Raw genomic sequence first — 15,339 nt, 5'->3', positions numbered from 1 at the left:
GCTCTATTTTGAAGCATAGCATGTCCTGCCAGGAATTTGCTCCAGGATGAACTTCTTATGGAGTCACAGCCTCCTTCAGGCATCCACCCGCTCCGGCGTGGGCTCCTCCACAGGCTGCGAGTGGGTCTCTGCTTCCCGGTGGTCCTCCATGGACTGCAGGGGGACAACCTGCTTCACCGTGGTCCTCACCACATATCCAGGGGAGCCTTTTCTTTCAGGGCCTAAGCACCCTCCTCCCCCTCCTTCTCCACTGATCTTGGTGTCTGCAGAGATGTTTTCACATCGTCACTCCCTGTTGCTGCTGCAGTTTAGCAACTGTGCAACAACTTCTTCTCCTTCTCAAATATGTTATTCACAGAGGCATTACCTCCATCTCTAATAGGCCAGGCCTGGGTCAGGTGTAGGGTCCAGCTTAGAATTCACTGTCAGCTACAGAGGAAGCTTCTGGCAACTCTCCTTCCTTGGAGGTCTTCAAGACCTGCCTGGACACATTCCTATGCGACCTGATCTAGGTGGACCTGCTTCTGCAGGAGGGTTGGACTAGATGATCTCTAAAGTTTCCTTCCAACCTCTACCATTCTATGATTCTATGATCCTCGCACTCTGACCAGCTCGTGATCACTTCCAGAATTCCAGGGCGGCTAGAATTTCCTATACGAGCTTGTTGTGTGATCAGTGCGATCCACTTACTCCAAGTAGCATCAGTTGCATGATGTGTGGAGGAGGTCCTCCCTTTGAACATCCAGTCCAGCACTGGCAGTCGGGGTGCTAGGAGAAGTTGTGTTTCTGTGCCAATCACTTCTGAGGCAGCTCGATCTCCTTCATATGCTGCCAATATCTCCTTCTCAGTTGGAGTATATTGGGCCTCGGATCATCTGTATCCCCAACTCCAGAACCCGAGGGATCGGCCTCAAGTCTCCCCAGGTGCTCTCTGCCAGAGACTCCAAGTGGGGCCATTCTCCCTGGCTGAGAGGTAGAGCACATTTTTAACATCTGGTCCTGTCCGGACTGGCCCAAGCGCCATCGCATGAACAATCTCCTGTTTAATTTGTTCAAAACTTTGTTGCTGTTCAGGACCCCATTCAAAATAATTTTTCTTCTGTGTCACACATCAGAGGGGGCTCACAATCATACTGTAATTTGGAATGTGCACTCTCCAAAAACCCACAACACCTAGGAAAGCTTATGTTTCCTTTTTGCTAGTTGGTGGAGACATGGCTATGATTTTGTTGATAACCTCTACTGGGATATGACAATGTCCATCCTGTCCTGGATCTCCTGTGCAGGTCCTTTAACTTTATTGTGTTTAATGGCAAAACCAGCCTTCAGAAGGATTTGAATTATTTTCTTCCCTTTCTTGAGAACTTCCTCTGCCGAGTTGCCCCACACAACAATATCATCAATGTATTGCAGGTGTTCTGGGGCCTCATCCTTCTCCAGTGTGGCCTGGATCAGTCCATGGCAAATGGTGGGGCTGTGTTTCCATCCCTGGGGCAGTCGATTCCAGGTGTACTGAACCCCTCTCCAAGTGAAAGCAAACTGAGGCCTGCACTGCCAAAGGGATTAAGAATTAGCAATATCAATGGTAGCATACCATCTGGCTGCCTTGGACTCCAGTTCATATTGGAGTTCCAGCACGTCTGGCACAGCTGTGCTCAGCAGCAGCGTGACTTCATTCAGGCCACGATAGTCCACTGTCAGTTTCCACTCTCCACTAGATTTTCGCACTGGCCATATGGGGCTGTTAAAGGGTGAGTTAGTTTTGCTGATCACCCCTTGGCTTTCCAATTCATGGATCAACTTATGAATAGGAATCACAGAATCTCTTTCGGTCCAATATTGCCACTGGTGCACTGTTGTGGTCACAAGTGGTACCTGTTGTTCTTCAACCATCAGCAATCCCACACCAGAAGGGTCCTCTGAGAGGCCGGGCATGCTGGACAGTTGTTCAATTTCCTCTGTCTCCACTGCAGCAACATCGAAAGCCCACCAGTACACTTTTGGGTCCTTAAAATACCCTCTTTTGAGGTAGTCTATTCCCAATATGCATGGAGCTTTGGGTCCGTCACAATGGGGTGTTTGTGCCATTCATTCTCAGTTAGGCTCACTTCAGCTTCTAATAACGATAGCTATTGAGATCCCCCTGTCACTCCAGAAATACAAATGGATTCTGTCCCTTTACAACTTGATGGCATCAGAGTACATTGTGCACCAGCGTCCACTAGAGCCTTGTACTCTTGTGGGCTTGATGTGCCAGGCCAACAAATCCACACAGTCCAATAAACCCAGTTGTCCCTCTCCTCCACCTGGCTGGAGGCAGGGGCCTTCTAATACTGGCCATGGTAGTCAGTTTTTACTTTTTGTGGAAAAAAACATAAGTCCTCTCGAGGGGATCAGAATTGAAATCAACCCTTCTATCTTGTCTAGGGGGCTGCTCACTGGGAACTGGAGTGGCATTTTTCCAGGGAAAGTTACTTCTTCTAACCGTTTCTCCCCACAAGTGCCATACCCATACCCTTGGAGCTGGAGTAGGTGGCCTATCCCACTTGCTCATGTTCTCTGCCTGGTCTTGCGAGTAGAACCACGGAACATCCTATGGTGTTTACTCTCTATATTCCCTCTCTTGAACAAAGGGGCACCTATTCCTAACAGCTGAAGTACGGGCAGGGGGAGAGCGAGACATGAATTGGTCAAACTTCTGTGACATTTTCTGTACAGCTGAGATGCAGGTCTACAGGGAAGAAGACACACTTTCTTCATATTGCTGAAGTTGAGCGGCCATTTCCTCCACTGTTTGCCTCTTGCCTTCTCTCCAGGAGACAACTGCCAATGAACTGGCATAAGATGGTGGTGCACTTCATAGGAACTTTTGCCACATAGATCACGTGCATTGGACTTCATCTGGGTCTGTGGGTGGACGCTCATTATAAATCATTTCCAGCATAGCTAGCTCCCTCAGGTACTGGATACCTTTCTCCATGGTGTTCCACTTGCCTGAGTGGCATGTAATATCTTCCTTGAAGGGGTATCTTTCCCTCACGCCCAACAGAAGTCATCTCCAGAGGCTGAGGACTTGTGTCTGTGTTCCAATTGCCTTGTCAATGCCCCCATCCCGGGATAAGGAGCCCAATTTCCTGGCTTCCCTGCCCTCTAAGTCCAAAATGTTGGCCCCATTCTCCCAGCATTGGAGCAGTCAGGTGACCATGTGCTCACCTGGGTGGCAGTTGTAATCCCTTTGCACATCTCGCAGCTGTTCAGGGACAGGGACTGGGTGATTATCTCTGACTCTTCCTCCCGCTCCCGTGACAGCCCTGGTTCATCTTCATCCTTTGAAGGGCAAACTATGTTTTTTTGTGTATTTATTTTTCTGTACAGTGGCAACTGATACTTGCTCAGGCTGATTCTCTGATTTAGCAGCAATGTCTGCTGCTGGAGTCAGGGCAGCAACAGTGTCAGTTGTCTGGGTTTGAGTAGCCACAGTTGTTACTAGGCTGGGTTCATGTCGTTTCCTAATCATGACAGGTGAAAAGTTCTTCAAATACCTGCCCATATTCTCCTGTATGCCATCCCCCCCCCCCCGTAGCTAACCAACCTCATAACACTCTGAAAGACAAATTTTACAACCCTAACCAAGATAAAAACCTTATCCAGGAGACAGAACAATAAAACCATGGTGGTTGGAACATCCCAAGTGTAATTGTAAAAATCTATTGCAGGCAACTTGAAGGGATAAGGGTAGATAACGTAGTGGGAAAAATTATACCCCTCTGTTTTTCCCATGCATTGAGTATCATTATCATTGAGTTCTAAGGGGAAGTGCTCAAGGCGTGGAAGTGACAACAAAGCCATGTACAAGTGCCAACTCAACTTCATAACCAGTGATACAACCATATCATGAGCCAATGTCATCCAGTATAGCAGAACGATGGCTTTCATCCCTTTTCACAGATGATAAGCAATATCATGGGGAATACATGATGCATATAAGAAATCATATAACACCACCATATGAGCAAATAAATCAACACTGTCACCAGCAATTATTTAACTAGTATCAGAAATGTACACAAGTTTGGTTTAGCCCACTCTGTTCTATTTCAACCCCATGGGTCCCTGTTTGGGCGCCAATTAATGTCATGATTTTATCCAGCTGGGAAAAGAAAAAAAACCCACAACTCTTCCCCCTCCCAGTGGAATGGGGAGGGGATCGGAGAGAAGGGAAAAGAGCCTCTGTAGGTTGAAATTTTAATTCATTTTTAATTGGCGGGACACATGGCGGAGGCAAGGCTCATTTATTTGTGACTGAGAGGCCGATTGAGGTAATCCAGGAGTTCCTGGAGCACAGGGAGTGGAGGAGAAGTGAGGAGAGCTGCCAGGAGCAGGCAGCTCTTGCGAGGGGGATGGTCTTGCTGGGAGACAGAGCCGCAGCAACTGTGGGGAATTTAAACGTTCCCAAGGGAATGCGAGCAACCAAGAGTTTGGTGACCAGGGCAGGCAAACAGGGTGTGACATGGCAGTTTGCGACGCAGTTCACGCAGGCAGAGCGAGCAGGGAGGACAGGCAGGGAACAATCCCACATCCCACACAGAGAGACAGGATTTACTATATGAATCTTCACATATAGACTAATAGGTCTCAGTCCCACTGCACAATCTGTAGGTGTAAATGATTCCATTTCCCCTGTAGTTTCTGTGTATGCTGTGCTTTCATCAGTAAACCAGGCATCTTTTTTGTGCTCTTCTGCTAACTTGTCATGAGGGAATGCTTCCTCCACAGGAGATACAGGGATATCTCCAAGGGGGTGAGTTTCCCCTAGTATGGGCATAAAAGTTCTACAATACACTAAACATCCCCAAAAGGTCTGTAACTATTTCACTGCAGTTTGTACAGGAAATCTCTGGACTGTTTACTGTACCTTATTGGGTATTTCTCTAATTTGTCCATGCCAAAATAATCCCCAAAATAGTACAGTAGTATTAGGGCCCTGTATTTTCTTTGGATTAATTGTCCAGTCTTGGTCTTGTAAATGGGCTGTCACTGATTCAGCAGCAGTTTCAATTTCTGATATAGAGTCTGACATAGACTCCATAGAGAGGGATAGAGAGAGAAAGAGAGAGAGATTGATAAACCGGGGTTGACGGTGGTGGAGGGTGGAGAGGGGCACAGCACGGACAAGCTGTGTGCTGCGGGGGGCCTGACTGGGAGCTGGTGGCATCAGGGCACGGCACGAACAAGCTATGTGCACGAACAAGCTGTGTGCTGCGTAGGGCCTGGAGTGCTGATTCCCGAAGGCCCGATGGGAGAAAGGGAGAAAAGAAAACCCTTTCTGAACTTACATGTGCTGATAGCATCTCATAGACAGACGCTGCTGTCTGTTACTCACCAGAGGCAGAGGAAAAAGTTTTGGTTCAGACATCGTTCCTCCTCAGCATATGAGCACGCTGATTACTTCGACTCACAACGGGGCACCACTTGCAGGTCTCGAGCCAGCTGGGATCAGGGCGATGTGCTGAAACATACCAAACCCACTCCAGTTTGCTGAAGGGGGAGCATTGCCAAGAGCAAGTGTTGCCCTGCTGTATGCAAGCCCCCAATTTATTGTCAAAGTCACATAATATCTGTTTTTACTTTTACACCCTGCTGACCTTCAGGTTTTGCCTGTTTTCCACTCTCACACTGCTGCTTCTCACAATCTCAACCGGGCATTCTATAATATTATCTCATTCACCAGCAATGAGTCTCATACTATGAAGGTCAGTTTACATTTTTTGCCAATTACCAGTTCTTTATTCCCACACAACACCCTGGTGAAGGTCGATGCATCCACCCAGACAGAGCCGGTTAGCACGCACGCTTCAGTCCAGGTGGAGTGCAGGGGATGTTTAGGATGTTTAGGGACCTATGCTGCTGAGGTAACTACGTGTCATAGGTGCCCTCAAGTTCAAGAACTACAGCACCTGGTGAAAGAGCTGCAGGAAACCGTTAGTAGACTCTGTAGTATTAGAGGGGCAGAGGTGGAGATAGACAGAGGCTTCCACAATCAGGTACAAGCCAACAGTGAATCTGATATGCCTTGGACCCTGGTAACAAAAAAAAAAGGAGGGCTTGTCTTCAAAACCTTCCTTCCAGAGTGCCTGCTACAAATAAGTATAAGGCATTGATAATGGGGGATTTCGATGAGCAAGCTCCAGAAGGGGAAATCCCAGCAAACAATTCACCATCAGCTGCTCCACCAGCAACAGATAATGGGCACTGTAGAAAGAAGCTATGGTTGCTTGTTGTGGGTGACTCATTGCTAAGAGGCACCAAGAGACCCATCTGTGGACCAGATAAGGAGTCGCGAGAGGTGTGCTGCCTGCCAGGAGCCAAGGTCTGTGATGTGGCTGAGAGAGTGCCACAGCTCGTCAGGGACACAGGCTGCTATCCCTTACTTCTGTTTCATGTGGGGATGAATGATGTCATAAGGCACGATATCTCCAGAATCAAAAAGGATTTTAAAACCTTGGAGGAGCAAGTGAAAGGTAGAGGGACACAGGTTATTTTCTCCTCCATCCTGTTCACCAGAGGTAAAGGGGAAGTCAACAATGCAAAAATTATATAAGTTAACTCCTGGCTAAAAGGTTGGTGCCGGCAAGGTTTTGGGTTTATGACAATGGCACCTTCTTTGGGGACTGTAGTTTGATAGGGCAGGATGGGATACACCTCTCTCACAAGGGCACTGGGTCAGCTGCCCAGGCTGTACCCCTTCCTAATTCCTCATAGGACTTAACTCTATCCTAGCCCAAACCAGGACAATGATGGTAGGGGAAGCAGGGAGAGCTGCGGGAGTGTGCACACATACAGTGTGATCTCCCAAACCCAACTTCTAGGGGAAACTCCAGAGGAGTTTCTCTTCTCTCCTCAGAGTGGAGGTTCTCCTCCTCTTCTACTCTGCCCTGGTGAGGTCTCATCTGGAGTACTGTGTCCAGTTCTGGGCTCCCCAGCTTAAGAGGGACAGGGAACTTTTAGATAGAGGCCAGTGCAGGGCTACCAAGGTGATCAGGGGACCGGAGCATCTTTCTTATGAGGAAAGGCTGCGAGACCTGGGGCTGTTTAGCCTGGAGTAGAGAAGACTGAGGGGGAATCTCATTAACACTTATAAGTCCTTACAAGGTATATGTCAAGAGAATGGGGCAGCACTTTTTTCTATTGTCTCCAGTGTCAGGACAAGGGGTAATGGACATAAGCTGGAACACAAAAAGTTCCACTTAAACATAAGGAAAAACTTTGGCTTTGAGGTGAGGGAGCCCTGGCTCAGGCTGCCCAGGGAGGGTGTGGAATCTCCTTCTTGGGAGGTTTACAAACCCTCCTGGACACGTTCCTGTGCCCCCTGATCAAGGGGAACCTGCTTTAGCAGGGGGTTAGACTGGATGAGCTCTGGAGGGCCCTTTCAACCTCCACCATTCTATGCGTCTATGAAACCACACTGAAAGTCAGGCAGGAAGGGATTTCCAGGAGCTCCACCTGAGCACTGTAGCATCTTTCACAACAAGCAAAGACTCACCCCAGGGTCTTGCTGGCCTCAGGATTCCTCCCAAGCTCCCTGTTCTGCTCTTCTCATCACAGATGGCTCAGCGCAAGATCCGGGACAACCTGTCGCAGGTGAAGCAGCGGCACCAGAAGGGACAGATCAGGCAGACACAAGAGTGGAGGAAATGAGGGTCAACATCGACGGGAACAGTGGAACAAGCCAGGGCCGGGCTTAAGAGTGGCTGGGAATCAGTTACCATAGACAGATACTGATTTTTTATTAACCGATCGAGATTAAAAGGCAGTTTGATTGGCTTCCCAGGTAGATGACTAGGGTAAAAACAAAACAAAACAAAACAAAAAAGAAAATTGGATTAGTTTTGAGCTCCACGTACCAGGACAGCTACTTAAATGAAGTGATGGGTGCTGTGTTATAAGTTGCTGTGATAAAGTTCACAGGCCAATTTAAGTGACTCATAGATTGAATTTATTAAGCAAGCGGCAAATAAGCAAAACTGCACTGGGCGGCTGGGAGACTCTGCTCCACCAACGGTGCGTGACCCCCCCCCCCCCCGGATCAGAGTCCTTTTATACAGTCCTTATCGGTCGGGTGCATCGCTCCCTGGTGCACTCTGCGCATGTGCCCGTCTTGTTACTAGGGGGTCTTCTTCTGCCTCCTGGTGGTCGCAGGGTGGTCGCTGGGATGAAGTCAGTAGTCTTCCTCTAATGGCCCGCTCATGAACTCTTCTCTTGGCTCTTATCAGCTCATGCGCAACCTATTGTACCTGCTATAAGCATCTTAGCCAACTGCACCTGTGCACATTGTAGAAACTTTACGGTTAAAGTTTTACAAGACTTTTACAATGACTTTAAATGGTTCCTTGCACAACTATCATGATTTGATTAACGAACATGACCTCTTCCATTACAATCCCCCCCTTTTCTTTTCATCATTTCGTTCATCAAATCTCCTAAGAACATCTTTAGTCATTTCACTTATTTCATCCTCTCCGTTGGCTAACTGCTTGTATTGCTTCCTAACCAGCATTAAGTGGGCTGCTTCTAGCATGGTTTTTACAATCTCAATTATCTCATTGAATACACAAGGCCCAGACATCAGCACTAATACCAGGAGAATGACAGGCCCAGCTATAGCTGACAATAACGTCACGTGAGCCAAGGAGAATAGTTGAACCATGACTTATACCAAACTTATTGCTGTTCCCTTTCTTGTTTTCGTTTCTCCAAGCCCTCCCGTAATTTTGTCATCATGTCTCTCACTATACCGGTATGATCTGCCTAAAAACAGAAAAACAGCAGATCCAACCCCCGGCAATTTTGTAAAGCTACTTCTGAAAGCTTGGAATTTCTGGTTCTGCTGCACTAGAGATGTAATCCCGGTCCCTGCTCCTGCTGCCCCAATTGCCATCAAGGTAGCTATAGTTAGGGCTGTGAAAGGCTCCGGCTTGTGCCAGAGCACCCTGGTGTTCCAATGATTATAGACAAACTCTTCAGGGTGATATAAAATGCATGGAACAATGGTTACCTGAATACAATATTCACTGCTGGCATTAAATACCTTTAAAGAGGCATGGGGTTACACTGATTTTCAAACAAACCCACTTTGAGTTGTTCACAGGTCTGATTGGTTCAGTTCGATTGCCTCATAAAATGGGGAGTTCATGCTATAACATAGCCAGCAGCAGGATAGTTAACCACTCCATCAGCCAGATAACAACATACCATCCCCAGATAATGGGTGGGGCCTTTATCAAATAAAATGGTACTTTCCCTTTTAGTTTTTCACCCCACATTCTTTTAGGTGCAACACTTTTGCCCTTCTTAGAGGTAGGCTTGGGATCTTAGGATTCCCAATTTGAGGCTTTGAGAGACTCTATACCCCACTCCCAGAACGCCTCTGCCTCCTTCACCTACTCTGTTGCTTAGAGCAGTGAGGTTTATGATCTTCTCGGCAGCAGTCGTAATCTTCAGGGGTATTCTCTGTCTCCTTATAGGCCTCTTTCCTTTTGCCTTTTCCTCCAGCACCCACGGGGTGCCTGAAACACTGGCTTTCACATCCAGGTCTCAGTTCTACGGGCCTTCTGCGTATAAAGCACCCTTTTATAAACTTAAATTACAATCCCCACTTGACTCTGCTTTATACTTCTAAGGTATTTCTATTCCACAATCTGTTACTTTAAAATAGGTATTACAGCCCCACCGATTATCTTACACCCTTCTGATGATCACAATTTAAACATTAAACTCTAATATTTTACAAAAAGGAAATCACTCCACTCCACTCGTCAATCAACATGCAAGTTTCAGTATTCCTGGGACCTCTGCAGCTTCCCACTGATCCTAGGAAATTGGTCCTTAAATAATACAAGAAAAGGACCCTCCCATCGGGGGGGGTTAAAGATGATTCTTTCCAGGTTTTTATCAAGACTTTGTAACCAGGATTAACTGTGTGGATAGCAGTATCTAAGGGTGGTCTCTGTACCACCATTCCCTTTTTACAACATTTCAAACGGAGAAGCCCCCGTGTCTGTAACAAAGCTAAGGGTAAAAATTTAATCCAGGACATTTTGTTTCTAACTGTAGTGGGTCTGGGACGGTAGTGATTTTCCACAGCAGCTCCTGCAGTGCTGTGCTTACTGTTGGTATCAATATTATGACTACTGCTCACAAAGCATCAGGGCTGTCCCTCCAGCATTCCTTCCCCCACCTTCACCAATAGCTGTGAGTGGGCACGATCTTGGGAGGGACTATGGCCAGGACAGCTGACCCAGGCTGACCAAGGAGATATTCCATACCATATGACGTCAGCTCAGTAATATAAACTGGGGGAGAGGAGCAGGAAGGGGAGGCGAGATTCATTTCTGGCCTTCCCAAAGCAACCGCTACGCGTACTGAAGCCCTGCTTCTCGGGAGGTGGCCGGACATCGCTGCTGATGGGAAGTAGAGAGTAACAGCTTTATCTGCTTTTGCTTTGCTTCCCGCGCGCGCGGCTTTGCTGCTTCTTTATTAAACTGCTTTTATCTCAACCCACGAGACTCCCATCTTATTTTCTCCCCTTCCCTGGCTTGCTGAGGAGGTGGGGGATAAAGCGGTGTGGTGGGCACCTGGCATCCAGCCAGGCTCAAACTACCACAGCCCTTTTGGCGCCCAACGTGGGGCGAGATAATAGCAGATTTACATTAACTCCATTGCAATTACAGTAAGCCAATGAGTGCAAAGTTCCTGTGCTGGTCACGGAGCCTTGCTGTTATGCAGCTTATCTTACACTTTCTAATGTTTGGGAACACGATGCTACTAACACTGACTCTGTGCTGTGCTTTAACCTTAATAGCTTTGCTAAGCTGGCTATATAATTTTGTGAAAAGGATGAAAGGGCCTGGGAACATGATGGCCCAAATAATAATAGCAAGTCTCATTCTGTTACTGGTGAATTTAGTGTGCTGTGGGAGCTATCTTGTGGAGGCCATGGGGCAAAGCACCTCTTTCTCCTCAGCTCGGACTGATCTAGACAATTTTGTTACACAGACTTCCCAGGTCCTTAGTCACCCTTATACGAGAGTTTTAATATTACTAATTAACATGGTTGGTATATTATATATCTTGTGGAATCTGGACTCATCTGGGTATCAGAGAGTACAAATTTGCGATGGAAACATGTTAAAATGCCCCCTGAAGTGGCCAGTCCCTGGGTGGCAGGGTGTGTGGATGAATTTAGGCAAATTCCTAGGACGGTTATCACCTCCTGTAACCTGGGATTTTACATCTGTTCAGATAAAAAACCCTGCTTTACTGACACGCTACCTGATAGAAGGGTGTCTTACCTACCCTAATGAGGCCCATCAGGTTCAGGCACTATATTGGGGCCTAGCCTCTGCCTACTGAGCTGCATTCCAGTCCTCTCAGAGAACTATTGTGGAGGAGTGGTTAAGGGAGAATGGACATGGACCCCAGGGTATAATGTTAGGCCCGACGGGGCAAGGCAATCTGAGTTCTAGTTATATGAATTTAATGCACAATCAAGACCAGAGTCAGAAACATGGTTAAAACAGTTGCTGTCACGTAGTCAGTGCAGACAGCAGGCCGCTTTCTGCTCCCTCAAGGTCGGGCTGTTTTCAGCTAACGAGCTAACAGCTCAAGGTGGAAAACAACTACGGGGGAAAACAAGATGAGAAAATGTGAGGGAGCTTGCTTATCGCAGAAACCGCAAGTAGGATGAACATAAGAATGTAATCTATTAGCTGCTGTTGCTGAGCTAGCTTTGAAGCTGCTGGATATAAGTTAGAGCCTGCTCTCAATAAAGCGAAGATTTCTGCTATCACTCACATTGAGTAGGACTGATTTCTTCCCACCCAGCTGAGAATTGGACCCTGGGTTGATCGCCGTATGAAGTAGGCTTCGAGTCTGGGTTTTCCAGGCTTCGAGCCTGGGTTTTTCAGACTTAGAGTCTGGTTTCAGACTTAGGGTCTGGTTTCAGGCTTTGAGCCTGGGTTTCAGGCTTCGAGCCTGGGTTTTTCAGGCTTCGAGCCTGGGTTTCAGGCTTCGAGCCTGGGTTTTTCAGGCTTCGAGCCTGGGTTTCAGGCTTCGAGCCTGGTTTCAGGCTTCGAGCCTGGGTTTCAGGATTCGAGCCTGGGTTTTTCAGGCCAAGAGCCGAAAACTTCGCGGCATATGGCGCCTGAACAGGGACATCACTGGGTGTTACCGGGTAAGGAGCCTGCCTGCGGGGAGCTGAGACTTGAAAATCCGGAGGCAGAGGCAGTCGTCGGAGGAAGCCTGCCGGACCCCAAGCAGAGGTTGCTGTACCCGGGGGAGTGGCTACAGGTTGCGGTGAGACGAGGATCCGACAACATGGATAAGGAGGCAGCACTCTCACTTTTACATCGCTTTTTAGAAAAGTGGGGGGTGGACTTTAAACTGACCGATTTGTCTGGTCTACTTGTACATAGTAATTGTAAAGGCTTTTTTAAGGACTCTGAGAAATATTTTGATGAGAAGGAGTGGAGAGCATATGGGACTTGTCTTTGGGACTTGGTTATAGACGAAGATAAGACTGCTCGGAAACTGATAAAACCATGGAGAGAAGTAATTAACTGTTTGAAAAAGTATAAGCTGGAAAAGGATTTGACCACTGCTGTAACTCAGCGGCTTGATATGCCTGAGACTGTAGCCGAATCAACAGCTGGACTGTTTGGTATCGGGACTAATTATATCTCACCTCCGTTTTCTGGTGAGTGGCGAGAAATTGGAAACCTTCCCTGGGAATCCACTATTAATGGTGATAAGGACAATAGTAAGACCAGTAAAAATTTAGGTCTCGTTTGGAGACACGTGATAAATACTTTAAAAGAAATGCAAGCAGAACAGCGTGTGGCCATGGCTGCAGCCCAGGCGTTGACTGTTGCACCGAGGCTGAAGGAGACAGACAAGGGAACGGACAGGTTCCTCCTATTAAAGAAACTGGAGCGACAAGAGACCATGGAAACACAGCCTGTTGCCACTGAAAGCCAGCCCGGTGCGCGGCCCGTCGCTGAGCGGGGCGTGCTGAGAAAAAAAAAAAAAAAAAGGAAAAAAAAAAAAGAGTTCTTCTCTACACAAGAGTTTTACAAAGTCAGAGAGGCGAAGGGCCTTCGGAGCAGAGCCCCCGCGGGAGAGCTGCTTCCCGTTCAGAGCCCAACCCGCCGAGTTACCCCTGGGACGACTTGCAGGGGAATGCCAAGTGGGCAGAGTCGGGCGGGGGTGCAGCGCAGGACGATCAGGAGAGTGGGGGAGCGCGACCCCGTGTTAGACTGGGCACCATCGGGCACGCAAGGGGAGACAAAGAAAACACAGGAAAGACTAATACCGACTGCGCCGCCGGCGCCAGGGACGGCACGGAGTGAGCCAGACCCCCCCGCCCCTTCCATCCGCAGCCGCCGCCGCGCAGCCGCTTCCCGCGCCCGGTCAGTGTCTCCGGAGCCCCCCCACACATACCGCGCGCCGACACCACCGGCCCCAGCCCTCACGGACCGCTGGGCTCGTCCCTTCCATCCTCAATACCTTGCCTCAAAGAGTGTAAAAACTGTTGGTCGTGATGTTATGCATTTTGCTGTAGATGTGATGATGAATACTGGTTTTCTTACAGTGGAAACTTTCTAAGGTGTTTTAGGTGTCAGGAACAGAACATTTTGACATTGAGAAGCTAAAAGGTGGTTTGTGCTTTAGACTCATTGGTGAAGGATTTTTTTATCAGGAGTAAAAAAAAAAAAAAAAAAAGGATTTTGTCACACTGTTGATGCTTCAAATGATTGTGGTAAATGGTTTTAGGCAATTTCAACAAACCAAGCAAAACATGTGGGCTTACACTGGCCAAAGCAATCAGTCAGTCTACAATATGTTTATCAATGGCCACTCCAGATAATCCTTTTTCTACCTGTTTGGTGGGAGTTCCATCAGATGTGGCACAATGGCCTATACCAAATGCATTAAAAACAAATCCCTTAGTTAAGGGTAATGGCAAAGTTGACAGCTGGGATTTGATCATTTCATGGTTGCCAATAATGACAACAGAGCCACAGGAGTTAGAATTATTGGGATCTATAAAGATGGATTTTTGTGTTATGTTTAATTTTACCAGCAATACCAAAACATTTGGGACAGAATGTAGATCCCATCCTGGGCGTGTATAAGAACACAACATCTTGGTGCAATTATACTTCACCAAAAAGATCCAGGTCTAGTCTTGTGCCTGTACAGTTACCAAAAGGAATTTTTCTGATCTGTGGGGACCAGGCATGGCCTGGAATACCCTTGAGATTACAAAGGGGACCACGCAGTTTGGGACAACTGACAATCTTGATGCCTAATCACACAATGATTTAGAAACATCATTGTCCAAAACAATTTGTGCATGCATTTACTGGTGAATGTGATGACCATGTTACCTTTGGTCTCCCTCAGCAATAATAGCAACTAGTATATTTGCTCCAGGTGTAAGAATATCTGCTTTATTAACTCAGCTATGCAAATTAGGATGCTGGCTTAGCAAACAAAGTAACCAAACTTCAATGACATTAGAAGGCTTGATTAGTGATGTAAGTAGTATTAGACATGCACTTGTGTATCATTACATGGATGATATCCTCATTGCTCAGGAGGAGGCATTTACTGTAGATCAAGAGAGAGATCTAGAAACCATGTTATTTAGGGAAACTAACTTTGTTTGTTCCTCAACAGCAGGACTGGTTAAAAATTACCAAGTTACGGAAAACAAGAAACATCCACAACTTAAAAGGAGATTGGGATGGTAAAGTACAATTGTGGTCCATTATGGCGAATGTATTTGCTTCAGCATTTGTACCTGGGTTGGCTGCAGCCCAGGCCTTACAACAGTTAGAAAAACTAGTGTGTTGGTCGGAGCAGCAAGCTAATGTTACTACTGATATTATTGAAAAATTGCTAGCAGACCAGAAAAGCCTTAGACATGCCTTATTGCAAGATCGTGCAGCTATTGATTTTTTGCTATTGGCACAAGGGCACGGATGTCAAGACTTTGAAGGCATGTGTTGTTTTAATCTTTCTGATCATAGTGAATCTATTCACAAAGCTTTGGCATATTTAAAGGCTCAGGCTAAGAATATTACGGTGGGTTATAATCCTTTTCATAATTGGCTTCAATCAGCTTTTGGGGGGTTGTCACCTTGGTTGACTATGTTAATCAAAGAAGCGTTAAGATGGATTTTGGTTATTTTGCTTTTGCTTGTAATGTTTAGAATAGTATATAGTTGTGTTATGAAGGCAGTGCATAAATTGACTGACTCAGTCTTGATTGTGCAA

At 47.0% G+C, this 15,339-nt stretch overlaps 1 protein-coding gene across 4 annotated transcripts in view; it reads left to right on the top strand.

Annotated features, from left to right (window-relative positions):
• Positions 1-8,218, top strand: part of LOC133628476 (insulin-like growth factor 2 mRNA-binding protein 1) — a 29,631-nt gene extending 21,413 nt beyond the window's left edge. For all 4 annotated transcript variants that reach the window (XM_062016672.1, XM_062016671.1, XM_062016669.1 and 1 more), the window contains one exon: positions 7,606-8,218. In XM_062016672.1, coding sequence (XP_061872656.1) covers positions 7,606-7,698 — 93 coding nt within the window. In that variant the 3' untranslated portion in view covers positions 7,699-8,218. The remainder of the gene's footprint in view (positions 1-7,605) is intronic.
• Positions 8,219-15,339: the final 7,121 nt, after the last annotated feature.

The sequence above is a fragment of the Colius striatus genome, chromosome W (assembly GCF_028858725.1).
Source record: "Colius striatus isolate bColStr4 chromosome W, bColStr4.1.hap1, whole genome shotgun sequence".
NCBI classification, from domain to species: domain Eukaryota; kingdom Metazoa; phylum Chordata; class Aves; order Coliiformes; family Coliidae; genus Colius; species Colius striatus.
This window is presented reverse-complemented; position numbering and strand designations above follow the sequence as displayed.